General features: G+C 50.5%; 1 protein-coding gene across 1 annotated transcript in view; it reads left to right on the top strand.

Moving 5' to 3' along the window:
- Nucleotides 1-26,553, top strand: part of TRERF1 (transcriptional regulating factor 1) — a 199,605-nt gene that overhangs the window by 151,614 nt on the left and 21,438 nt on the right. Inside the window, exons 4-12 of the mRNA XM_087817396.1 lie at nucleotides 9,324-10,994; nucleotides 12,386-12,432; nucleotides 13,279-13,429; nucleotides 14,436-14,729; nucleotides 18,027-18,408; nucleotides 19,103-19,169; nucleotides 20,191-20,330; nucleotides 20,455-20,558; nucleotides 22,041-22,116. Coding sequence (XP_087673522.1) covers nucleotides 9,582-10,994; nucleotides 12,386-12,432; nucleotides 13,279-13,429; nucleotides 14,436-14,729; nucleotides 18,027-18,408; nucleotides 19,103-19,169; nucleotides 20,191-20,330; nucleotides 20,455-20,558; nucleotides 22,041-22,116 — 2,674 coding nt within the window. The 5' untranslated portion in view covers nucleotides 9,324-9,581. The remainder of the gene's footprint in view (nucleotides 1-9,323; nucleotides 10,995-12,385; nucleotides 12,433-13,278; nucleotides 13,430-14,435; nucleotides 14,730-18,026; nucleotides 18,409-19,102; nucleotides 19,170-20,190; nucleotides 20,331-20,454; nucleotides 20,559-22,040; nucleotides 22,117-26,553) is intronic.

The raw sequence follows: 26,553 nt of genomic DNA, 5'->3' as shown, positions 1-26,553 counted from the left end.
CTCCCTGGGTCCCCAACAGCAAGGGTCTGCCCATTGTGCATCACAGTCCCTGGCTGGAGTGACTTGGCCCCCCTCTGAGGCCTTCCTCTACCTTTTCCTTGTGAAATGTCTTGGGATCTTTAGGAGGCCCTTCCTCCACCCCCAGACTGTGAGCTTAGAGAGACAGGATTGCAGGTTTATTTCCCCAGTCAGAGTCCTGGCCCGGTAGGTCACCAGTGTGAGTCTGTATGAAAGATGAGACAGGGCACCGATGCCAGCTTCTGGACCGTGAGTACACTGGCTATGACCTAGTCAAACCTGGCACAAATTAGGACTTCAGTATGGTCGCTGATGGATCCTGAAATTCTCCTAGCAGCTCCTCCTTAGGAGAAACTTGTGATTATGAGGTAGCCAGGGTTTAGGTCACTCAGGAACTCATGTGTGAATTGTTCAGGTGTCTCCTTGCCTTGCTGTCTCTCTGCAGACCTCTTGTCCACTTCCAGCTCTCCAGTGCCCCTCTCACCGCACAGTACTCAGAGTCGGTGCCCTCATTCCTGATCTCCCACCCCATCGCAGCCATTTCTGGAAGGGGGCGATTTGAAAACTGTATCCAGGAACATATCAGCAAGGCCCACTCATACCATAGCTGCCTCCTCCAGGAGGCCACCTGAGACTACTACTGTCCCCTCTTCTCTCCTATGTCCTCAGCTTCCACACGCTTCATGACAGCTAGGGAGGGAGAAGTGGCATGTGGCAGTCACCGGGGCAAACAATGTTAATTCCCAGGAGAGAATTGCTGCTAGCCACAGGAGAGCACAGTGACGGTGAGGACCAGAAAGCGAAGTAGCTCCAGTCTTCATTTCTCAGTGGAGAGCAGTCCACAGGAAAAATGTCCAAACTCCCCATTTTGCAGGTTCTCAGGCGGTGAGTCAGGCTCCTTCCTGATCCCTAGGGCTTGGAGGGAGCGGTTGATGCCACAGGGTGAGACTGAAGGTTGGAGAAACAAATGCCCCTTGCTGCCCAAAGGAAGCCTTGAAAATGCCCACGCAGCCGAGAGTCGCGTGAGCCCGGTGCAGGGAGCAGCGGGGCCACGAGGAGCAGAGTCAGCGTCTCTGTGCCCAGGGAGACTCGGGCGCCAGCCGCCGCCGTTGGCAGAACTCCAGCGTGGGAATTGGGTTAGTGGATTATAAACTACCCACCCGCTCCATTTAGAAGACTAATCAGAAAGCATTTAGAACAACAGCCTTGCTCTAAAGGAGACCACGACCAGGAACCCTTGTCCTGGAGAAGTGCCTTGGCTCCCGCCTCCTTTGGGGAGTCGGGGGGAGAGCAGGAGTGGACAGACTCCCCACGGAGTTCAAGTTCAGCTCCTCGGACAGACCTCTGAGGAAGGCTGTTCTAAAACCTAAGCCAAGTCACTTGAGGAATTGTGTATACAGTTTCTGAACGACGGCCCAGAGTCGGAAAAAGGAAAATCATTTTGGTTTTTCTTCCTCAAACAAGCGGTGGTGGTCTGGCCGGAGCAGGGTGTTACCCCTTCCGAACTGTAAGCAAACAAGTCCTGCCGAGACCTTGGCCAAAGTCAACTTCCTCCCTTTCTCTCTCCCTTTCTGGTTCAAAGGATGGCCCTTTTGGACTGTCTCCTAGCAGCCTGTGCTCCGTCTCCTGGTCCCCTGGGGGCACGGAGGGAGGGCAGAGGGACCTGGATGCACTGGAATGGGGGCAGCCAGCTGGCCCTGGCCAAATCCCACCCACGCCTATTCTTGTACAGCTTGTGAGCTCAGAAGTGTCTTTACATTTTTAAATGGATGGAGAAAAATCAAAACGAGAACAGTAATATTTCTTGACATGTGAAAATTATATAAAATTTAAATTTCAGTGTCCATAAAGTTGTGTGGGAACCCTGCCACGCCCGTTCACTTACAGATCGCCTGCAGAGTGGTGACAGAGATGAGATGGCCCTCGAAACCGAAACTTACTAGCTGGCCCTATACAGAAAACCCCCGCACTGAGGTCTGCGAGCTTTAGGGCACCGCCCGCAACAGAAAGGAGTAAGTCCAGGCCTCAGTCTTTGTCAGAAACATGGAAACCTGGGGATGAAGTGCCTGCTCCCGGTCTCTTTTGCCCGGCCCACCATTTTCATTCAGTGGGTGTTTATTGAGCATCTGCTGTGTCCTAGTCACTGGGGACACAAGACGTGTAGGATGCTATCCCTGCCTTGGAATAACGACAGCTAGAGGGGAAATGGGCATGGAAGCAGGTCGTTTGACTATGAGGCTTGTGAGCAGGCATTTATTTATTGAACCTGCTTCAGAATCCTGGAGTCTTGCTCTAAGGGAGGAATTGACCAAAGAAATGTGAAAGTAATAGTTCTGTGACTTGCTTCGTCAATGAAAAAGCTCCTGGTGCCAGTTATCCAATAGGAGATGTACGTAATGAGCAAAAGTTACCTTATTTGAGAAATAATAAAGAGTGAATCCTAAGTGGTAATTACAACAGTTCTGTGAGCTTGACTGATCGGCCAAGAAGTCTCCAGGTTTTAAGTGCCATGTTTCAAAGAGCCTTTGGACAAGATGCTGAGCTGTGTAAAAGGGTGGGAATGGAGATTCGTACAAGCATTTTTGCATGAGCATAAACTGTTTCTGGAATATACAAGAACCTGAGTGATTGTCCCAGAGGGGTGCTAGGTGTTTGGGGATAGGTGGGAGGAAGGCTTTTTGCATATACCCGTATTTTAAAAAATTGTTCTAACTTTTTACTATATTTTCAAGCATTTATTTGGGCTAATTATAACTCTTTTGTATACTCCTTTATGCCTTTTGAATTTTGAGTGAATATAGTATCAAAAATATATATAAATTTAATGTAAAATAAATAGCACATAGTTTTGCCATTTTCTCCTTATGTGTTTCTAGTGAGGTTATTTTTGCTCTTTTTCATATAACATATGGTTCTTGATTCCCACTACTGTGAGCCAGGCACTGCTCTAGGCCTGGCAGTTGCATCTCTGGGCCTCAGTTTCTTCATCTATAATGTGGGGAGACTAGAGGACCTCTAAGGCATTCTTCACCTTGGGAGGGCATCAGACTTGACAGGAGGGCTCATTAAAACATGGCCTGCTGGGCCCCAGCCCCAAGTTTCTGTTTCAGTGGGTCTGAGTGGGGCCCAAGAATTAGCATTTATAGCAAGTTCCCAGGTGCTGCTGATTCTGCTGGCCCAGGAGCCACGCTTTGGGAACCCACCTCTGACTTTCTAGGGTTCTGTGCATGTAAATAAACTACCTTTCCAGTTCCGCAAATATCAATGAATGAAGAATAGTTCCTGTAGCTCACAACACGGAGTAATCCCTCTCACCCAGCAGTTTGGGAACACTTAACAAGGCAGACACACCAACGGGAGTAAAGTTCTCTAGCTTCCATTCCACCCACAGGCACAGAGGAGGGACACGAAATCAGAGCGGGGTCAGAGTCTGGTGCGTTTCAACAAGTTTTCCTTCCGGGAGAAGGTGACTTGGTGCAAGGCTTTCGAGAAAGGTTAAGTGGCAAGGTTAAGCCTGGCAGGGCACTGTGAAATCACCAGGCCTAATACTTTCAGGGTAACCCTGCTGGACGGCATTATAAGGCCCCCACAATTCATCCCTACCTTCCGAACTCAGCCTGGTCGCTGGTGAGTTCCTGACAAGGACGTGGTGCCCCAGCATGGACCCCGCACCTGACTCTATGCCGTTGTGCACGCTGTTCCCTCTTCTGGCATCTACCCTTCCTGGTCCTCTCACCTCTGTAAACCCTGTTTGTCCTCAGGACCAAAATGAAATCTACTCTCCATGGGAACTTACATCCGCTCGGCCTACAAGGAGTGTCTTTTTCTTCTACCTGTGTCCATTCATTGGGACACTTGGTCATCATGTTATTTTTTTCATTCACTGACTCATTCATCAACAAATACAACTTTTCCTTGTTGGAGGGGCTACAGCGTGCTGGGATTGGGAATAGGATCGTAGACAATAATAGATAAGATCCCTGCCCCAATATGGAAAGATCCATTAATCAACTAATTACACTGGTGGGAGCACAATTACAGATTGAGAAGGAAAGGACAATGGTTTTATGAAAACATATAAGAAAGGCCCCTGATGCAGACTTGGGGGTTGGGGGTCAGGGTAGACTTTTAAAAAAAATATATCCTTATTGTTGAAAGTATTACAGATTTCCCCCATTGACCCCCTCCACCCCTCTCACACCCCCTCCCCAGGCCTTCCCCACACTATTGCCTGTCTGTGGGCTATGTGTATATGCATATAAGTTCATTGGTTAATCTCTTCCCACCCCCCACTTCCCTCTGAAATACATCAGTCTGTTGCATGCTTCAATGTCTCTGGATCTTTTTTGTTCGTCAGTTTATGTTGTTCATTAGATTCAACATATAAGTAAGATCATGTGATACTTGTCCTTCTCTGACTGGATTATTTTGATTAGCATAATACTCTCCAGGTCCCTCCATGCTGTCACAAAGGGTCAGAGATCCTTCATTTTTCCAGCTGCGTAGTATTCCATGGTGTAAATGTGCCACAGCTTTTTATCCACTCATCTGCTGGTGGGCTGTTTCCAGATCTTAGCCGTTGTAAATAACACTGCTATGAACATAGGGGTGCATATATTCTTTCTGATTGGTCTTTAGGGTTTCTAAGGATATATTCCTAGAAATGGGGTCACTGGGTCAAATGGCGGTTCCATTTTTAATTTTTTGAGGAAACTGCACACTGTTTTCCGTGGTTGTTGCCCCAGTCTGCATTCCCACCAGCAGTGTACCAGGGTTCCCGTTTCTCCACACCCTCGCCAGCACTTTTCGTTTGCTGATTTGTTGATGGAGCCATTCTGGCAGGTGTGAGGTGATACCTCATTGTGGTTTTAATTTGCATTTCTGATGATTAGTGACGTTGAGCATTTTTTCATATGTCCCTTGGCCATCTGTATGTCCTCTTTGGAGAAATGTCTATTCAGGTCCTCTGCCCATTTTTTAATTAGGTTGTTTGTCTTCCTTTTGTTAAGTTGTATGAGTTCATTATATATTTTGGAAATTAGTCCCTTATCGGATACATCTGGCAAATATGTTCTCCCATACGGTGGGTTTCCTTTTCTTTTCTTTTTTAAATATATCTTTATTGATTTCAGAGAGAGGAAAGGAGAGGGAGAGAGAGAGATAGAAACATCAATGATGAGAGAGTCATTGATTGAGCCCACAACCCGGGCATGTGCCCTGACCGGGAATCCAACCCCAATCGCCTGGATCCTAGGTCGAGGCTCAACCGCTGAGCCACACCCAGCCGGCTCCCTTTTCATTTTGATGCTGATTTCTTTTGCTGTGCAGAAGCTTTTTATTTTCATGTAGTCCCATTTGTTTCTTTTTTCCTTTGTTTCTCTTGCCCTAGGCATTGTATCAGTGAAAATTCTGCTGTGTGAGATGTCTGATATTTTACTGCCTACCTTTTCCTCTAGGGTTTTTATGGTTTCATAACTTACATTTAAGTCTTTTATCCATTTTAAGTTTACTTTTGTGTATGGTGTCTAGTTTCTTTTTTTTTTTTGCATGTACCTGTCCAATTATCCCAACACTTACTGAAGAGACTGTCGTTACTCCATTGTATGTTCTTGCCACCTTTGTCAAATATTAATTGACCATAATGGCGTGGGTCAATTCTGGGGTCTCTGTTCTGTTCCACTGATCTATATGCCTGTTCTTGTGCCAGTACCAGGCTGTTTTGATGACAGTGGCTTTGTAGATAACTTGATATCTGGTATTGTGATCCCTCCAACTTTGTTCTTCTTTCTCAAGATTGCTGTGGCTATTCGGGGTCTTTTTGGCTCCATATAAATTTTCGGAGTATTTATTCTAGCTCTGTGAAATATGCCATTGGTAATTTGAAAGGAATTGCATTGAATCTATAGATTGCTTTTGATTTTTGACCTGGGAGCGCTAGGATGCCATGAATGGGTGGCCCTGAATAGGGTGCCATGAAGCAGTGGGATCAGAGTCATGTTTTGAAAAGTTCATTCTGCTTCTGCTGTCTGGGGACTGGACAGACTGAAAGCAGAGAGACCAACTGGAGGGCTGTTGAAATAGCCCAGGAGACAAGTACAGCGTCTTGGACTAGGGTGATAGTAGTGGAACTGCAGAAAGATGGATGGAGTTAGAAAATACAGGGAGGTGAAGTGTTAGGTTGAGGTGGTCGGTTAAGGGCGAGGGAGGAGTCACGGGGAAGACTCTGGACAAGCGTCCATTCTGGAGGAGGTGATGTTGAGTTTGCCTTTGAACATGGAAATGGTGAAGTGGAGCAGGCAGCCCCTCTGAGCTGGGAGTAGTCACTGGGCGTCAGCAAGGTACGTGCAGTAGTTGAGGATGTCGAGAGAGCATGTGTGAGGAAAGAAGGGGTATCTCCTCAGGCTGGGCCGTCAGCCCCGAAGGGCAGGGCGCTTGGAGGAGGGACAGTCACTTCCCACTGGCAGCATGGGGAATGTTTTCTCATTTCTCCATCTCTTCCTGCTCACCATTCCCCAAGTCCAGGCCTTAATGATGTCTGACCCGGATGCAGCAAGAACCTGCTGACCCATTGCTTCTCAAATTTCAACATGCACACAAGCAACTTGGGGGTCTCAATAAAATGCAGCTTCTGTTGAATAGATCTGGGCTGAAGCTCGCCGGGGATACAGACCACGGTGCGAGCAGCGAGGGGCGCTGGTCTCCCTCCCCTGAAGCTCAGCGCCCTCACACCCGAGTCCTTAGGCCTCTGCTCAGAAGTCTTCAGGGGTCATTCGTGGCTCATGCATAACTTCCCAGTGCTTTCCGTCATCCAGCCATCCTTCCATCCAACCGAACCCTCGCTCCCGATTTGTCATCTCCTCCTATGTTGTTTGGAAAGGGTCGGAGACCACCTGGGGCTAGCCTTCAGCTGGAGGGGGACCCCCCATAAAAGGATTTTGTAAAACTATATACCCCCTCACAGATTTTTAAGCTTATGTCTACATTTTTAATCATACATTTGTAGAAGATGCAATTCCCAGTATATTATAAACATCAATATTTTTAAGTAAAACTATTACATCATTGTTTTCAATTTATCCAGTAGAATCTAAACACCATAGCAATCTGATACCTACCATTACCCATTTTAAAAATGCATGAACCCGCCTGTTAATAGTGTTCTTTTTCTTGAAATTTTATTTCTGTTTCACATCCCCCATGGAATTTTATCCTGATGTAATATGTGTAATATATTTTTATGCTTAAAACTTTTTCATTTGTTTCCCTATCATATTTCTCTGTAACAATTTTATATGAAGTTAAAACTTTTTTAATTTCCTGAAATCATAAAGCTCTAAGTATTAACATTTTCTCCTAGTTTGAGTTATTGGTACAATTATTAATAGTGTACAGTTGATCGAAACAGCACAAATGTATCACTAATTTGGATAAATAATTAATAAGCATAAAAACTAAAATTATATTGAAAATGCATCTCTTAGTGAGATGGTGATGCTGGATGACTTTAAAATAATTTTTGTGTTCCACAAATATTTTTAATTTAATTGTATTAAATGCTCACAGAAGTACATGGAACAGCTAATACAGTAGATTCTGGGGGCAGGAACACCTTTTAGAAGGGATAGTTAGGGTCAGACTTAAGGAATGTGCAGCACTTGGCCGAGTGAGGAAAGAATGAAAGAACATCCCAGACAGAGGGAGCAGCATGGTTGAGGAAGGGCCTGAGCTGGACAAGATGGTAAGAGGGGTTAGACCAGGGTGACCTCAAATAAACTGTTTTATAGGCACACCTGTATGTGGCTAGGTCAGAGTGTGCAGGCTGAGCACACCCAGCACTTATCACCCAGGTGATAATTGCTGGCACTGGGTTATTTCTTCAGTTTGTTTATTTTTCCAGGGAAGAAGAATATTATTGTTGCATGAGACATGAGACAAGGATCAGCATCGACTGTCTTTCCATTTTTCATTTATATGCCCTGAAATCCCTCACTCACACGAGCTAGTAGATAGAAATGCAATTTTGATACAGCAGGGTCACTCAGTTCTTGATCTGCTTCTGAGTTATATGCCAAAAATCACATAGTGATCATGGACAATTTCATTTTAATTACTTCTGTTTGGCCTTCCTAATAAAAAAGGAATTGGAAACCACCCAGCGTGCAAAAAAAAGATTTACTACACATTTATTAGAGTTGCTTGCTTTCTCAATTTTCTAAGTGTCCTCTTGTGTGGTGGCCAGGAACTTAATCCCTGGGGCAGTAAACTGAGCCATTTGGATGGGGTGGGTAAGAGGTTTGCCTTTCTTTTGTAAAGGAGGAGGGCTGCTGTGAAAGAGCCGCTATACAAGGGCAACTCAAACCCTTATCAGCCATCAGCTCTAGAAGAGGGCTTCTAGGGACATTGAGGATCTGGAGATTGATTCTCTTAAAGGTTTGAGTGCGTGTGTAGCATTTGGACAGTCTTCGTTTACTCCCAGGGGTTTACATACCCCAGTTTGAAGTCCACGAAAGACCCCGTATAGACTCAAAGCAGACTAGTCCAGTCCCTCCAGAGTTCTAGCTTGTGCTTCTGAGAGAGGAGTCTCATTGGCCCAGCTTATTTTTTTGTGTCAGGCACTTCTTAGGCCTCTGGCCAGGTGGGCAGCCCCTTGCACAGATGTTTCCCTGAGCAGGGACCCCGAGGAAGCAGGTAGCTGTGTTGATCTAACAGGCAGACTAACAAGCATAGTACTCCTCATGGAAACTGTCTGCAGTTCTGTTCTGCTGGGAATATGCTCCCCAGTCTGAGGTCCCATATTGTGATTTTTACCTTTTTATAAGATGTATCTCTTTCCTCCTTGTATTGTACTTATTTGTGGACTCGTCACCTTTTCTAACCGTAAGCTCCTCAAGAGCTGGCCCATGTCTTCATCATTTCCTAGGGTGCCTTCCACTGAGTAGGTGTCTAATAAGTATTTGTTGAGCAGATAAATTGATTAAGGAATGTCTTAAACTTCTTTTCTAATCTCCCACACGTCCTAGAAAAGTGCTAGGCCTTCAATAGCGGGGTCCCAGAAGAATGGATGAATTAATCAGTGAGCAAAACAATGCATTACAAATCAATAAACTAATGAGCCACTGGGTAATGAAGGCTTGAAAGTGGGGGTCAGATGTGTAGAATCAGTATACAGGGTGTGGTGTGTAGGACACCATTTCTAATTGAGTCTCCCGTCGGTATTTATTTCCATAACTGGCCATGGTAGGTATAATTGCTCATTGCGAAACATCCACGTAAACCCTCTCCTGTTCTCTGCATCTGTCTTGCAGGTGTGAGCAGCATCTCTTCACCACAGTGGTGTTTGGTCCGTACCTCAGCCCGGGTGGGGATGTAAAACCCCCCTCTCTGCTCATGAGTGGGACAGGCCAACAGGAACACCTGGCTCCAGCCACCGCCACAGACATGTCAGCCGTGGAGTAGTGTGGACGCTTTCTCTCACCTTCTCAGGGTTTCCGTCCTTTTGGGTTTGTTTCACTGACCTTTTTTTATGGTTTTGTGGCTGGACAGTCACGACCAAGGCAGGCGCCATGGGCGATCAGCAACTGTACAAGACCAACCATGTGACCCACAGCGGTGAGAACCTTTTCTACCAACAGCCACCCCTCGGCGTCCACAGTGGGCTCAACCACAACTATGGGAATACAGTCACGGGGGCTGGCATGGATGCCCCCCAGGCATCACCCATTTCCCCCCACTTCCCTCAAGACACTCGGGATGGTCTAGGCTTGCCTGTTGGCTCCAAAAACCTTGGCCAAGTGGATACCTCGAGGCAGGGAGGGTGGGGTGGCCACGCAGGGCCTGGGAACCACGTCCAGCTCCGTGGCAACCTGACCAACTCGAACATGATGTGGGGCGCGCCAGCCCAGGCGGAGCCCACCGAAGGCTACCAATACACCTACTCCCAGGCCAGCGAGATCCGGACCCAGAAGCTCACCAGCGGTGTCCTGCACAAGCTAGACTCTTTCACCCAGGTGTTTGCCAACCAAAACCTACGGATTCAGGTCAACAATATGGCCCAGGTGCTGCACACCCAGTCAGCAGTGATGGATGGAACCCCCGACAGTGCCCTCCGCCAGCTGCTGTCCCAGAAGCCCATGGAGCCCCCAGCACCATCTGTCCCTTCCCGCTACCAGCAGGTGCCCCAGCAGCCTCACCCTGGTTTCACCAGTGGGCTATCCAAACCAGCTCTTCAGGTCGGGCAGCACCCTAGCCAAGGGCACCTGTATTACGATTACCAGCAGCCACTGGCTCAGATGCCAGTGCAGGGAGGACAGCCACTGCAAGGCCCACAGATGCTTTCCCAGCACATGCAACAGATGCAGCAGCACCAGTATTACCCGCAGCAGCAACAGCAGCAAGCCGGGCAGCAGCGTATGTCCATGCAAGAAATGCCGCCGCAGCAGCAGATTCGCCCATCACAGCTTCAGCAGCAGCAACAGCAGCTGCAGCAGCGGCAGGGTTCCATGCAGATACCTCAGTATTATCAGTCCCCACCCATGATGCAGCACTTGCAAGAGCAGCAGCAGCAACAGATGCATCTGCAGCCCCCTTCTTATCACAGGGACCCCCACCAGTACACCCCGGAGCAGGCGCACGCCATGCAGCTGATTCAGCTGGGCTCCATGCCCCAGTACTACTACCAGGAGCCCCAGCAGCCCTACAGCCACCCCCTCTACCAGCAGAGCCACCTGTCCCAGCACCAGCAGCGTGAGGACAGTCAGCCCAAGACTTATCCAAGCGACAGGCAGGCCCAGGCCATGCTGAGCACCCATGGGGACCTGGGGCCTTCTGATACGGGAATGGGAGACCCAGCAAACTTGGACCTCAACCGGGTCAGTGGTGCCCTCCCCCATCGGCCACTCTTGTCCCCCAGTGGAATCCACCTCAACAACGTGGGGCCTCAGCACCAGCAGCTGTCTCCCAGTGCCATGTGGCCTCAGGTATTCTTACAGTGGCGGTTTCTCCTGGTATCGGCTCCAGGGCCAGGCAGGGCCGAGTCGATGCAGTGCCCAGTGCTCTCTCCAACCCGTTTGTACTTTATTCCTTCCACAAACCTTAAGCTCCATGTGCCAGGCACTGTCTGTGTCCAGGCACTTGCAGTGCAGAATCAGCACTGACTCAGTCCTTTGCCCATAGAGCTTCTCATCTCACTAAGAAAATGGCCAAGACACAGCATCAGGTCCTGAATGCTGCACGTAATGACTAAGGCCTTGAGTCAAGTGCCCGGGGACCACACGGTGGGAGTGTCTGGCTCCCCTTGGATCTGTATCCTCAGAGTACAGCCTGTGAAATGGCTCCCCGTTTGGGAGGGAGACCACATTATGACAGCATTTGTCAAAGTATATTACTCAGAATAGGAGTTCCATAGAATGTTTAATGGGTATTGCTGGGAGAGATCTGTGGATAATAAATTAGGGGTTATTAAAGTGAAACAGGTTGCAGTGCTACAGGGCTTCTCAGTGCCTTTAAAATGCTCATGTGCACTGTGACTCTCCCAAAAGAGACACCGCATGTAGTTGCAGAGATGAAAACCTTAGCTGGCCACAGGATCTAGGCAGGTAACGTGAATAAGTGAAATGGCCTGGGATGAGACAATAAGGAGAGGTGGTGACTGTGGTAACTTGGAGAGTACGTGCCCCATCTAATAGTATTTTTATTCAGGATTTTTAAAAACAGTCTAGACAAAATATGTCAGTGGGCCAGATTTAGCGTGTACGCCAGTTATTAAACCTTGTTAGTTTCCCAAATGTATTTGACCACAAAACAGCCTGCTGTGTGCTGGATACTGTTCATGCGTTGACATAGTAAGTGCTACACTCATGTGACAACGTGGTCAGGGGAGGAGAGGACCAGGTGAGATGGAGAGAGGGCTATGAGGGAGGTTGAAGGCCAGAGATGAACGCCCCTTGATTCTGTTTTGTTTGGGGCTCAGGCCCAGTAGTAACTGAGAGCCTTTCTGATATAAAATGACTGATATGGTCAAGGCGAGGAGAGAATCTCAGCAGGAGGTCCCCCAGCATGATGCTGTTTCCTATAGCTCTCCGTTCTGTCTCCCACGGAATGGGACCTGTCTGTGCACAGAGCAGGGGGCTGAGTCCTGCAGGGCTGTGGCTGGTGGCAGCTCCTCGAGTGGGCTGTGGTCCCAGGTTAGAAGTTTCAGGTGTGGAAGAGCATGAGTGTGAGCAACTGTGAGCACGGTTAGTGCCAGGTGGAGATTGGGTACAGTCCAGGAAGTGTGGCCCCAGGGTTCTCCAGCTCAAGGACTCCTCCCTTCAAAAATGCATTTTTCTCTCTGTTCTTTCTTTCGATGTCCTGCATGGCTCAAAATTAGATGCACCTACCTGATGGCAGAGCCCAGCCAGGGTCCCCTGAGTCAAGGTAGGATGGATGGGAGGACTCTTGTTGGCATTTTGGGAGACTGGGAGGTGTTCCTGCATTGTCTCTTATGATTCATTCCAAATTCAAAGTGAATTCCTCAAAGTTTATAAGAATAATAACAATAGCAGCTGTTGTGTTTGAGCGCTTACTGTGTGCTAGGCATTCTGCATTATGTGTAATAAAGTAACCCAGTGAGGTTACTTTAGGCATGATTTCCATGTTCCTAGATATGGTGAGCACTCAATTGTTAGCTGTTATTACTGTTATTTTACAATGTGAAAACTGAGGCTCAGAGAGCTTAAACTTGCACATCAAGTAAGCAGCAGAGCCTGTGTTCTGTCCACCACCTGTTCATTCAGTCAGTGAGCATTTATTGAGTAGCTTCTGTGTGCCAGGCATAGAGCTAAGCTTAGAAGCACAGTGAACAGTTCAGACTTGTTTCTTCCCCTCAAGGGCATGGTAAATAATTAAAAACTTAGCCCAAACCCGATAAAGTGCTAAAATATGTAGTCTGGAGGCAACCAGAGGACTTAGGCACACATCTCTAGGGGAAGGTTCTGGAAGAAGCTGACTCTAGAGAGGTAATAAGCTGTAGGTGGGAAAACCTAGCACCTGAAGGCCTGGAATGAAGGACTTTCTGTTTAACTCTTGCATGACTTTGAACAAGCCCTTTCCCACTCTTGAGCCTCAGTTTTCCATCTGTAAATTGGGCTTAGCTCTCCGAAGGGTATTGGGGAGATAGAGCTGGGGCACGGACATGGGAGTACTGGGTGTGAGGTCTTGAGAAGAATCACTGTCCCCTTCCTCACTTATGTGTCCTCTCCGTTTGGCCCTCCCCTGGAGCAGCGGCCAACCGAAAGCAGTGTTTGGGGAGCAGATGGATGCCAAGAGCAAGCTGACGTGCTCCATCTGCCTGAAGGAGTTCAAGAGCCTGCCTGCCCTGAATGGCCACATGCGGTCCCACGGGGGAATGAGGGCCTCCCCCAGCCTCAAACAGGTTAGCCGGAGCCAGCCCCCCATCCTTCCCAGGCCATGTGCTGCTTGCTTCGCTTTGCTGCCGTCAGATAGAGTGAGGCGAGCCCCGTGCAGGCACCTGGGGAGGCGCAGTCCTTTCCTGCGCCTAAGGGGATGCTAAGCGCAGACGCCGGGAACCAGTCAGGTCAGCAGCCCCCACGGCCACTGGCCTCGTGAAGGAGGGTCAGAAACAGAAGTGCTAGAAATCCTTTTAGGGAATCCCAGCCTCCCCTCCTCCTGGAGAAGACAGCCAGGAAAACATGTCGATGTAATATTATTTTTAACTTCTGCTGCTTGAAGCGGCCAAGGCCAGGGTCACTTGGGCCTTCCATGTGACCACCAGGCTGTCAGCCAGCATCTTCTGTTCACTAGTGTTAGACTCTAGCACCCAAAGATCTTTAAACGCCCTCAGGATTATCCAGGTAGGAGGATACCCATGTTGTGAACTATCCACGCAGTTTTCGAGTTGGATTAAAATTCAAAGAAATTTTCTCAATTCTTTGAATATTGCTGAGATTCATTTTAAGTCTATGGAATTAACTCTCCGTTCATTAAAATGCTGGATTACCCAGGTCATTCCATCTCCTGACCATGCCAGATAAAAGCTTTGTCTTCCATTTAACAGATGAGTAACTGAGGCCCATAGAATTCGAAGGTCCTACACAAGAGCTTGTGTGTGTGTGTGTTTGTGCCTGATTACAAGGCCATATCCTTTTCTTTAAAAGCAATGACAACCACACAAAAAACATTTTTAATATATAAGTGATACATGGTCAAGATTTTTTCAGTGTAAACAAAGTGCATGGCCTAATCCACTGCCCCCTGGCATCACTCAAGCTGAGGAGCTCAGGGTGGCAGGAAGGAAGCAGCCCTGCAGTGGTCCTCTGCCGCCCTGCATGATGCCCTGGACCCTGTCAGGAAAAGCAGAGCGCGTTCCTCCTGTGAGAGCTGCTCTCCGCCCAGGATCAAAGCCTTTATTGTCTGTGTAGGAGGAAGGAGAGAAGGCCCCGCCACCGCAGCCCCAGCCACTGCCGCCTCCACTGCCACCGCAGCTCCCTCCTGAGGCAGAAAGCCTCACGCCTATGGTCATGCCCGTGTCTGTCCCTGTCAAGCTTCTCGTGCCCAAGCCCAGCTCTCAGGGCTTCGCCAACAGCGTCGTTGCCGCCCCCTCCGCCAGAGACAAGCCAGCCAGCTCGATGTCGGACGACGAGATGCCCGTGCTCGTGAGGATGACCCTCTCTCCCCCACACTCACCCCAAGGGGCTGTCCCCTGCACGCCTGCTGTGAGTTGCTGCTCTGCCCCCGTGCCTGGGGCGGGAACATCCCTTTGCTTTCTTGGAGATGGGGACAGATCTTCCAGGGTCACTGGCCTGAGCTCAGACATGGGTTGGTCTCTCAGGACTGAGCCCCCAAGGATGGGAATCCCATCCGTGCCCACACTGCCCACTCCCCAGGAACGCCTGTTATTCTACCAGGCTGATGGTCTGGGTTAGATCCTGAGAGATCTGAAGGTGTTCCCAGATTGAAACAGATGGTAACCACAGTTATTAAAATATGCAAGTACTGTCCCAGATAATAAATAGGTGTTTCCCAGGCCCCAGGAGCTCCAGATGTCCCCAAATCCAGCAACCAAAGCTCAACCCCTGGCCAGCAGGGCCTTCAGGCAGTAGCCCTGGCATCCATGCTGATGATCAGCCTTACCAGATGCTTAATGTTTCCATTATCACACCTGTGTTAATACCTTTGGGAGAACTAATTGGTTATGGCTCCCGGAATAACTCCAGGCTCTGGGACGCTGAGGCCCTCTGCCTCAGAGCCTCCGTTTCTCCCCTGACCTTCAGGGTCTGGACTCACTGGAGACACCCATCCCCAACCTCAGGAAAGCAAAGAGATTTGTGTTTCTCACTCCCTGTTAAGTTCTCTTTCTCAAATTACAAGTGCTTCATCCAGGCAGCTCAGCTTGGCTTTGGAACAGAGATCTATCCGTCTCTGTCTCTCTCTCAGTTTGTCTCTCTCCCTCCCTCTCCCCAGGGAGTCTGTAACTCCTGAGGTTGACTGCATCAGATTTGTCCCCTTCCCACAAGTGCTTGCTGGGTCATATTTATCCTTGGAGAAGAGATAGCTACTGGGATTCCAGGGGGCATGAGGGTGGGGTTGGCCAGAATAGGAGTAGAGAAGATAATTAGAACTAGAAAAGCTGAGAAAGAGCCTTTTTGGTTCTCTGCGTAATATCAAAGCCTCAGAAGAGGAGACTGATGGAGAACTCAAGGGGGTGGGGATTCTCATAGCTGACAGACCTTAAAGGCCAACAATAGGCAGAAAGATGAAATGACATAGCCAAGCTCCCTCTTTGTCCAGGGAAGTTTCCTGATTTGGTGGGAGAGGCACTGTTTGTACTCTTGGAGAACTCTCAGCCTGAAGCTGGAGACAGTAAGATTCCTAGTCACACAGGGGTCGGAGCCCCAGGCAGCACCCCTGCCCCAATTCAAGACAGTGAGATAGAACCAGGGCAGATGAGAAACAGGGAAGCCATGGGTGGAGGGGAATACACCTGGGTAGCTAGAGTGATTAGGGCCTGGGGAAAGGCAAGGGAGTTTGGTATGAGTTTGCTCAGATCGTCATGAGGGGAGTTCTGAGCAGGGTTTTGAAGGCAGAGGTAAACTTGCCTTTGTGGAAAGGGTGAGAGACGCATCGTAAGTGGAGAGATAAGCTGAAGTGGAAGCATGTAGGTGGTACCGAGTAAATGTGAGCAAGGCCCTGACATTTGATATAAAGAAATGAAAATGTCCAGGGAGGAGCCCTGAGTTCTAGCCCCAACTCTGCTCCTAGCCAGCTTGGATGCAGGCAGCTGAGACCCTCTGCCTGTCAGAGCCTCCGTTTCTCCTGACCTTAAGGGGAGGTTGGACTTCCTGGAGAGCTGTTGAAACCTCTCAGTGAGTGGCCGCACTTCCAGAGTCTGAATGGCTTGGAGGGGGTGGAACGCTGTAAATGCTTCCTCTCAAGCGACACCCAGGTCTGACATTATGGGTGGCTTCCCTGGCCCAGGGTCTCAGAGCCTTGCCTGGAGGAGAACAGGACCAAAGGCTCAAGGAGAGGAGCCCAAAAGAGACCTTCGGCTCTGTGATCAGAGGTCTGGATTCTGGTGTAGGATTAAAGTCACGTGAGGTCTGCACGTGCTCAGATGACCTCGTTACCCAGGAGCAGGGTGTAGAATTCCAGGATTGCTCCCCAACAGGCATCCCCTCCTCACACTACTCAGCCCCCTCTCTCTGCCTTAGCCTCAGGCCATGGTGAGCCCTCTGGTGTGGAGAGGAGGCAGGTTGGGGCCTCAGGAGAGACCCCTGGGGACTGTCTGGGAGCCTAGGGGCCCTCTGCCCCTCCTCCTCTCCTCACCTCCCTGCTCCCCTAGACTGTCCCCCTCCAAGGACTGGGAGGGCGCCAGAGGACAGGGAAGCTGAGGGAGAGACCCCAGGGTGCAGCCTGAATTGCTGCAGGCAATGGAGGACCCGGAGGAGCCCAGAACTGGGGGACTGGGGCAGGTCGCATGACCTGGAGGCAGTTGGTCACATGACCATGGCCAGCCCTTCCCATCAGCCCCTGCTGCCTTCTACTCAGGCACCACCCTGGGCTCAGGAATTGCCAGGGGCTGCAGCTGGGGCAGGCGCTGGCCTGCAGGACCTGGGAGGGCACCGCAGACTGCCCAGAACCTTTCTGCAGGTATCGCCACCTTCCCTCCCAACCTCACGTCTGCCTGTCCAGCCACACCCAGCTCTTGGTTTTCCTGGGCTGATGCTGGCACACAGCCCCAGTCTGTTTGTTCGGCTTTGGCATGCCCTGCTTATCTATTTACGTGCATATGTTTACTTAGTACTATATATGTATCCATGTGGCAGACCTTCCAGACCAGCCTTGGTTCCACCGTGATGTAAACTACGCCTGCTGACAGGAAGCCATTGTAGGAGGGGGCTTGCTACAGATGAGCACCAGGGCTGGGAGCAGCACCGAGGGGTGCTGGCCGGGAGGTCCCCCAGGTCCACGTTTAGGAGAGCACACGGAAGGGGCCTTAAAGGTCACAGATGGCTCTCCCTCAGCCCCAGGGTCACCTCGAGGAGAGCCCAGGGCGGGCCCCTGGCCCTGGGAGCCCTCTCTCGGCCTGGCGCCTCCTCCTGCCCCACAGCTCTGCCCAGCTGCCCTAACTGGAGTTTTCCGTCCCCTTCTCGGAGCACGTGTTATCTGTCCCCGCTGTCCGTCCTCAGGGAGCAGTGGGGAATTAAAGGGCCCACTCAGCTGGATTCCACTCGCCGGATGGGAATGCGGCGATGAGCAATAAAGAATGAGAATTTATTCTTTCTTGCCCACCCACCGGCCCCACCGCCCCCCTCTCCCCCCAGACATTCGGGATTTCCTCCCGAACCCAAGCGCCCTGCTCGTCCAGCCACCGTTGTCGCCTTGTCTGAAAACGGGCGCGGCTGCGTGTTTAAGACGGCGGGTCCTGGGGGTCGGCGAGGGGAAGGGGGCCTCGGCCCGCGCAGCCCGCCTGTGGGGAGAGCGTCTGAGCGGGCCCCTTCTCCCCGTTTCAGGAAGTTCCCAGGAAGCACCAGCCTGGCGGGGCCAAGGCTGAGGAGCCCGTCAAGGCCGCGCCCGAGAAGAAGAAGTTCCGGCACCGGCCCGAGCCGCTCTTCATCCCGCCGCCGCCCTCCTACCACCCCGGCCCCGCCTCCCACTCGGGCGCCACCCTGTACCAGAGCCAGCTGCGCTCCCCGCGCGTCCTGGGCGACCACCTGCTGCTGGACCCCGCCCACGAGCTGCCCCCCTACACGCCCCCGCCCATGCTGAGCCCGGTGCGCCAGGGCTCGGGGCTCTTCAGCAATGTCCTCATCGCGGGCCACGGCCCCGGCGCCCACGCCCAGCTGCCCCTCACGCCCCTGACGCCCACGCCGCGCGTGCTGCTGTGTCGCTCCAGTGAGTCACCCCCCCCCCCCGCGCCTCCTCAGGGACCCCGGGCGTTTCGCCCCCGCGGTGCCGGGCATTGCCCTGGGAGGTCTCGGTTTCTGCAGTTGCTCTGAGGCCACAGGCTTCTGTGGCGCGTCTCCCCCGTGTGCCAGGCACCGTGCTGCGCACAGCGGCGCGGGGCTGCTCGTCCTCAGGGGATCCCGGTCTGGCCCGGGCGGCAAACCCGCCAGAGGTCGATCATTGCAACCCCTTTGGGATAAGGAGACCGTTGAAGTGTCCGTGCACCAAATATGTCTGTGCTCTGGGTGATCCTGTCCAACACCCCGAAGAAATGTACCAAGGAGATGTCGAACTAGGGCCAGGTGTGGTGTGCAAGCCCAGGCCTCCACATTGGAGCAGGCTGCGTAAAGATCGAGGGGGGAGAGGCCTGGGGCCGGGATCTCTTTCTGGAGCAAGAGTAGTCTCAGAAGCGGCACAGCTTAGCAGGCCAGCGTGGGGCGGCTGCCTCCTTTACCCTGTGTGAGGATGGCTCACCCTGAGCCAGTTTGCGGCTCACTCCGCCCAGCTCCCTGGAGACCACTGGGAGCAAGCCTGGCCTGGGGAAGGTAGGAGAGGGCCCTGCTGTGACTGTAGGTAACTGCTTGCTTTCGTTTCTTCAGTACCCTTTCCCTGTTCACCGGTGACTCTGGTTTTTGTGCTTCAGACAGCATCGATGGCAGCAGTGTGACAGTCACCCCTGGGCCTGGAGAGCAGACCGTTGACATTGAACCGTAAGGAAAAGCCAATTACTCTTTAGAGCGGAAGCCTCAGCTGAGGAAAGGGTTGAGGAACTTTGAGGAGTGGAGTTAATACTTCTGGGGTCAGAGTGGCCCCTGAGGGAGAAGTAGTAGGATTGTGATATTTCTTGAGTACTATTGTTTCTCTGAAATCGCCAGTGTTTCAAGGCCTTTGCCAGAGATTAAATGCATAGTGATGCATGAAGCCCTGGATTCAGAGAACCCAGCATCCCCATCTCCTGCTCCACGGGCCATTTGGGTTGTGGTCACGTGCTCCCCCATCCCCAGTGACATTTAGGCATCTCTCTCAGGGTGCCCAGCTTTCTACAGGGCTTCTTCCAAATGTCCTTGCTTCCCTGTTCCCTTCCTAAGATTCTTGGCCAGCCCTCCAAATGAGCTTGTGGGTGAGTGGTGAGGGTATAATGGAAGGGAAAGTGCTTATTTGCATGAAAAGGGGCCCTGTGGTAGAGCGCTGAGTAGATTGAGTTGGGAATCAGAAAACCTGAGTTCCAGCACCGATGTGCTACTTCATCTTACAGTATTAACCTTTGTAGGCTTTAGTTAACTCGTCTATTAAGTGGGAATGCTTTCCACTGCCTTGATCACCTCACAGATCTTTGATGGTTTCAGATGAGATGATTTATGTGAAAGTGGTCTGAAAAAGATGAAAAATGAAATAAGCACTTTGTAGCTGTCCCATTTCTCCTGTTAAGTGGTATTATCAGCTATGCTCTTGGCAGCTGTTCCCTTGGAATTAGCACCCTCCCTCTCTCAGTCAGAGAGCAAAGAAGCCCCAGCTGACTTCTCCCTTGCTCCCTGCAGCATCTCTCCCAATCTTAAAGCTGCTTCTTATCCCAGTGAGAGGGCCATGCCTGGAATCTTAGGATCACACTGTGAGGAAATGCCCCTGCGTTCTTCTGGCAGAAGGAGCTGGTTTCCTTCTTTTTCAAGTTCCTGACAGTTGCCCTTGGCCTCAAATGGAAGACCACACTGTTGTTTTTTCTTGTCATTAAAGGCGCATCAACATTGGCTTGAGATTCCAAGCAGAGATCCCAGAACTCCAGGATGTCTCTGCCGTGGCCCAGGACACACACAAGGCCACACTGGTCTGGAAGCCCTGGCCAGAGCTGGAAAACCACGACCTCCAGCAAAGAGGTATTGGCACGTGGGAAGAAGTGGGCAGGGAAGGCTTGAATCTCACTAGGGCTCTGGCTCCAGGATCTGTGTGTTTTTCCATGATACTGAGCCCTCTGATGCAGTGGCCTCTCGTTCCCCACAGTGGAGAATCTCCTGAATTTGTGCTGTTCAAGTGCGTTGCCAGGTGGAGGGACCAATTCTGAATTTGCTTTGCACTGTCTCTTCGAGGCCAAAGGTGATGTGATGGTAAGGAAAAGTAGTCTTCACAGTTCCTCTTCATCATGTCAGAATTCTGAGAAGTATTTCCCAAGTTCCTGGGTCGGCCCGTGTACCATGCAACTAATTGATACGGTGTTGTCCAGGCCGCGTACTGCCTGTTCCTTATTTAAAAGCTTGCAGGACACCTCCAGTGGGGCTTCTGTTTGTGCATCTGAGTAATAATTATGAGCACCTGTGTCTTGGGAAATTAGGATTACTTTCAGCACTCTCGTATTTTACATCATGAAACCTCTCCAGTGATGGAGGCAGGTCGTCCTGAGACAAATCTTGGTCTAAAAGAGCCTGTCACACTATGCTGGTCATCCTTCCCTACTGTGGAAATCAGCCGGAGTTGATGTTCGTAGAACCGTTTCCTCCCTTAACCAAAGTGGAGCATTTGCTTCATTCTCCGACCTTTGACATAGTTCTTTGGTAAAACCCGAACTGTGGTGCCATCCCCTCAGAATCAGAGCTGACCATTTGCCTGCTCAACCTGGACTCCTGGTGGGATCACTCAAACGCTAATCTCCCCTTTAGTAAATACGTGATTCTTGTACCAGATCTAGCTACCTGCTTTGATTTCATGTAAATCAGCAAATGCTACCTTCTCATGAGGTGGTTATACCCTTCAAGGGTTTTCTAGAATGTTGGAGAACTCTCCTTAACCCTTTCAGCATAGTGTCGAAGAGCAGCACTTGTCGAACTTTTACCTTGCACACAAGTCACTCGGGGAATCTGGTTAAAATGTAGGTTCTTAATCAGCAGCTCTGGAGTTGGGGCCCGAAGTTCTGCCTTTTCCCACTCGCAGGGGTGCCCGTGCTGCTGACCACACTTAGAGTAGCAAGATTCTAGACCTTGCCCTCCCTGTCCAGGCACTTCCCCTTGACCGGGAATCGAACCCTCAACCCTTCAGTGCACTGGCCGATGCTCTAACCATTGAGCCACACCTGCCACAGCCACCTGCAGCATTTTTTTTTAAAAAAGTCAACAAGGCTGTAGGAGGCAAATTTGAAAGGGTAAATTTTGCTAGGCTCTCTGTGGGGACAGTGTCTAGTACAGTTATCACTAATACATCTGTTGATGTTCAGTTGTAATGAAACGTGATTTTTTTGTAGAAACAGTTCCAAATCACCCACTCACTTCCTCAGGATCTTTTCCCAGAGACTCAGCCTCCACTTAGAGGAGGCCTCACCATCTTTCTAAGGCTGAGGCCCTTCACCAAGAAGGGCATGGGGTGTCAGGCCTGACCAGCTGGTTGCAGGCATGGGCTGGGAGAGGGTTAGAGTGGCAGGCCCTGTTGAGTGCTGACCAGAAAGGAACCCCCAATTAGGGGAGGTCTCCCTCTGGTTTTCCTTCTAGTGCCCCCAACCACATGGTCTGCATTGCCAACCCCTTTACCCCATTAGGTAGGTAGGTCTCAGGACACAGACCCATTACTGACTCTTGCCTTTTCTCTCCATGGGTCTGCAGGCTGCTCTGGAAATGCTGCTGCTGCGGAAACCAGTCAGGTTAAAATGTCATCCTTTAGCCAATTACCACTATGCCGGTAGGTCGCCAACAGCCCCGCGCCCCCTTGCTTCCTGTGAGCGGGCTGGTTGCATGTTTGGTTGTGTTGATTTTTAATACCAGCACTGATTCAGTCCTAATCATCACTTTTGATATTGAGACTTCCTGAGCGCAGCTGATGGGGCAGCTGTTGTTGTCTGGGCACTGCTGGGCATTTGTCTGTATTGGCTTCTGCCCCTGTGGGATGTGCCAAGAGCTGGGCAGTAGTGGACAGCGCCTGCATGGGTGGGCAGTAAGACCTGTGCATCTGGGAAGAGCCACACAGAGCACAGCACAGGGGCAGCAACACTCAGCATCCCCTCAGCTCTAGGGCCAATAGATGTGGATTCAGATCTTACTTGCACCTTTGGCTTTCAGCCTTCATTTTCTCCCCTGTAAAATGGGGCTTATACCCCATCTCTTACAATGTTTTGTGAAGATTCAAGATAGTATATATAGCCCAATGCCTGGCATGTTCTAGAGGCCATTATTCATTTATCTAACAGTTATATATTGAGCACTTACTGTGGACTATGCTAAGCACTAAGATGAAACAGTGACCATGACAGACATAGACAGAGTCCTACCTCGTGTAATGTGGAGTCTGAGGAGGAGGCAGTTATTAACAAATCACACTGAGAGCAGAAGAAATGGTACATGTATGTATACATACACATATACAAACATGTACATATACATTAGCATGTCTTGTGAGGGTTAGATCAACAGTGACATCACCAATAAGAGGGAGGGAGAAAACACCTTCAAGAGTTGAATGGAGTGAGAATCACGAGAGAAGGAAACAGGTTTGGGAGCCTAAGAGATGACAAATGAAATTGAAGTCAGTATTTCTATTTCCGTTAACTTGTAAACCCGTCCATTGAGGGCCTCGCCATCCATTCTGAGAACCTGCCTGGGTTCTTTCTTTCAGAGGGGCCTGAATCCTCCAATGCCTCTTGATTGTTAATCACTTGTATGTTTCCTTGGGGCCTTGGGCAGACCCTGCCCAGGTAGGTGATAGGTACGTTAGTGGGTTTGGGGCACTAGGAATGCCTTTTCCAGTCCTTGGTTGAGAGGGCCAGGTAGGTCTACAGTGAGTGCTACCTGGCCCTCTGAACCAAGACCTATCTATCAATGGAGCGCTCACGGTGGGCATCCCGTCCCCACCACCATTTGCCTCACTTCACATGCTCTTATGAGTTGGCCTTCCTGCCTGTCATTGCAGGGTGGAAAGGCCTCAGACACCACTCATCTGAGCACAGCAAGCACTGCACACAGGCCACCACTGGAACTGGGCAGGGACAAAATACACACAAAGGATAAGAAATCCATCATTTAACTAGTGACCTAATGGAGCAGTTTCTTAATATTGTCCCCATCACTTCCTGCTGAGTGTCTGCCCTGAGTGCGGGCAGGAAGATGTGGGAGTTCTCCCTAATCTGCCTTGGAAACAATTTAATCCTCCCCTAATTCCGAGTGTCATCTGCTGCCCATTAGACCCTGACAGGCTGTCCAGCCCCCTGGAGCCTGTCTCAAGCTTTTTTGCATAGTGGGTAAGACAGTTGGTTGGTGAGCAGGAGCTTCGGAGCCATCTGCTGTGAGATGCAGCTGCTCTGGGCCCTTAGGGTGACTGGGGTGGCCCTGCCTCTAGGCTGGTCAACTCCAGCTGTGAGCATCCTCACCTGGGACCCCTCCAGTTCTTCCCAGTGTGCCAAGCAAAGATTGTTATTTTTTATAAGTGATATGACATCAAAAAGGTTAGAAAGTTGGGGACTAGAAACTACTACTCCCAACCCCAAGCAAAACAAAGCAAAAACACTAAAATAGTACCAAGAACTTTGAAATTAGAGGGCCCTAAACTCTGCTAAAATTAATTGGTCAATTGGGGTTGGGGGTTCCTAGCTAACCCTTTGCCCACCCTTGGCTCCCTGCCCCCACAGGCAGACCAGGAAGGGCTCTGTTGCTTCCAGGAATCATTTCTCCCCTTGGGGGCAAGAGAGGTGGAGCTGAGGGGTGAAGGGTTGGTATCTTGCTAGCTGTGTGTCCGCAAGAAGAATGCTCACCTACATCGGCCAGTCATTTGCCTTCTCTGAAGTGATCACAGACTGGGCCCCAGAGAATCTTCTGGAATTATGAGCAAAAAGGGCAGAGATCACTGGTCTCTAAAGTCTGACCTGACTCCATTCCCTTAGCATTTCCCTTCCAAGCCACAGGGGAGCCACAGAATTTATCCCCATCACATGCCCCAGCTAGTAACCACTCCCTCCTTGCCCCCTTCCCGTGCTCCTTATTTGGGTGCAGGGTGCTGATTAATCCCATCCCTGTGGCCCCATCCTGCCTTGGCCTCTGTGCCAAGCCACATTGGGCTGCTCTCCACTGGAACTGTTTGTCAGCTCACTTCGTCACCAGGACACTATCTTCTGGGTGACCTTTGGCTTTTGTCTCTGTGGCTGTGGCCAGCGTCAACCCACCCTGATTCCTGTCCCTGGAAATGTACTCCCACTTGTATTGAGAGGTAGGTCAGATCTCCTAGGCTGTCTGTGCTTTGGAGAGGAGGTAGAAAGAAGGCTCGGGGAGGGAGGCTGCAAATTTGGGAGAGACAGACCAAGACACAAGCCTGTGAAAATCACTTCTCTTCCTTTACTCATGGCCTTCCCTTTCCCACCCCATCCCAAGAAGTTCAGTAAGAAAAGGAAAAAGTGACTGATGCAGGGGCCCAATAGAGACACCAGTGTGGGTGGGCAGCTTGCCCAGGTCTAGGGGCTGCGTGCTGAAGCCAGAGGAGCCCTGTTGAGATCCTCAGGAAAGTTCTATTGCAGTAGCTCCCTGTGCTCTTTAATTCACACAAGGTGCCCAGTCCAACCCTCTCTCAACACCCTCCACCCAGGTGTGGGTAGCAGTCATTTGCAATGGCTCCCCACTGGCAGATGGATTCGGGGGACAGCATAAATCTGGGGAGTCAAGGTGAGAAGACTCTTGGTTGTGATGAGGCCACCCACAGCATCCCTGGTTTTCCATTGAACTGGCCATTCCTGCAGATGGGCGCGGAGTGCAGGGGGTGTCAGAACTTGCCCTGGGCTGCTTGACCAGGGTTCAACAGAAGCTGCTCTTGGCTCCCACCACAGCCCAAGTGGTCCCTGGGTCCTGAAGCCTGGCCTCACTGGAGATGACGGAGACCCGGAGAAAATAAACACCCACTCGGTTGGGGGAAGCCTGCTCTGTCTTGGAAGCTGCGCCAGTTTAATGAGGAGACAGAATGACATACTCCGGAGAATACTTTTCAAGAAACACAGCTGTGATGTCATTTTCCAGGCGTTCTTAACCCATGTCTGTAGCTGGAGAGAGGCAATTATTCAGCCTCCACTCACTATGGAAAACCTTTCATGGAAATGAAGATCTGGTATAAAAGTCCTTTTTCTACAATGAACATGGTTCTTGCATAACTGCAGTAACAACAGCATCAGTAAAAGTTTGTCATCTTGAAAGGAAGACAAGAAGACCCTCTTGAAAAGATGCTGTGCCCAGACTTTCTCTCCCCTCCATGTCTGTTCAGTCGCCAGGATTAGCTATAGATTGCCCCAAATTTAGCCACAGTCCAGAGCCTGTTTCCCAGCAACAAACGCTCAGAACTTTTTTCCTCTGGATACTGTTCCAGCACTAGTTTCCTCCAGTTAATTAGGCTCTTTGTAATTAGCCTTAATCGTCTTTTTAGGGGCCCCTGCTGATAATAGCCGATAGCCAGGAATCCCCAGGTAGAACAAATGAGAGCGGGGGCCTGCCAACCCACTAGCGCTGTGTGCCTGCTGAGTGGACAGCGGGGATGAGAGAGGAAGGCCAGCGGAGCGTCGGAGGCAGCCCCCGCCTCAGCTTTGCATTTTATCCTGGACTTTGTCCAAGATGCACAGTCTAAGAAGGGCTTGCATGGAAAACCTTGTCTGAGAATGAGGAGAGTGCCCCCGCCAGCATCGAGACTGCAGGGATGAGAGATGCCTGGGCCTCTCCTTGGAGGGCAGGAACTAGAAGGCTGGAAATTGGGGGGGCCAGGAGTAAATCTATGGGTTCATTCACACACACAGCAGGAAACCTGGCCAAGCCCCGCCTTCTGCATGCCACTGATGCTTGGGTCAAAGGGGACAGCGTGTGTCTCATAGCTGCAGGCCAGTTGAGATTTAAAACATTCACTGTGTATCTACTTAGGGCCAAATGCTGTCAGTCACAGCGTGACTGTCCCAATCCCCATGTCACAGGAGAGGAAACTGAGACTGAGAGAAGTTAAGTAAACTTGCCTGGGGCCACAGAAGGAGTAAGTGGCAGAAGCAGGTTCACAGCCTGTGGTCTCCTGATTAAAGTCACTCCTTTGTATCACAGTGACATTTGGGGAGTGTACACTCAGGTGTTATTTTTGTATACCAGGTTTTAAGCTGGAAATTCAGTCTAG

Source organism: Miniopterus natalensis, chromosome 5 (assembly GCF_054644295.1).
Source record: "Miniopterus natalensis isolate mMinNat1 chromosome 5, mMinNat1.hap1, whole genome shotgun sequence".
In the NCBI taxonomy this organism is placed as follows: domain Eukaryota; kingdom Metazoa; phylum Chordata; class Mammalia; order Chiroptera; family Miniopteridae; genus Miniopterus; species Miniopterus natalensis.
Note: the sequence above shows the minus strand (reverse complement) of the source record. Positions and strands in the feature narration are given on the sequence as shown.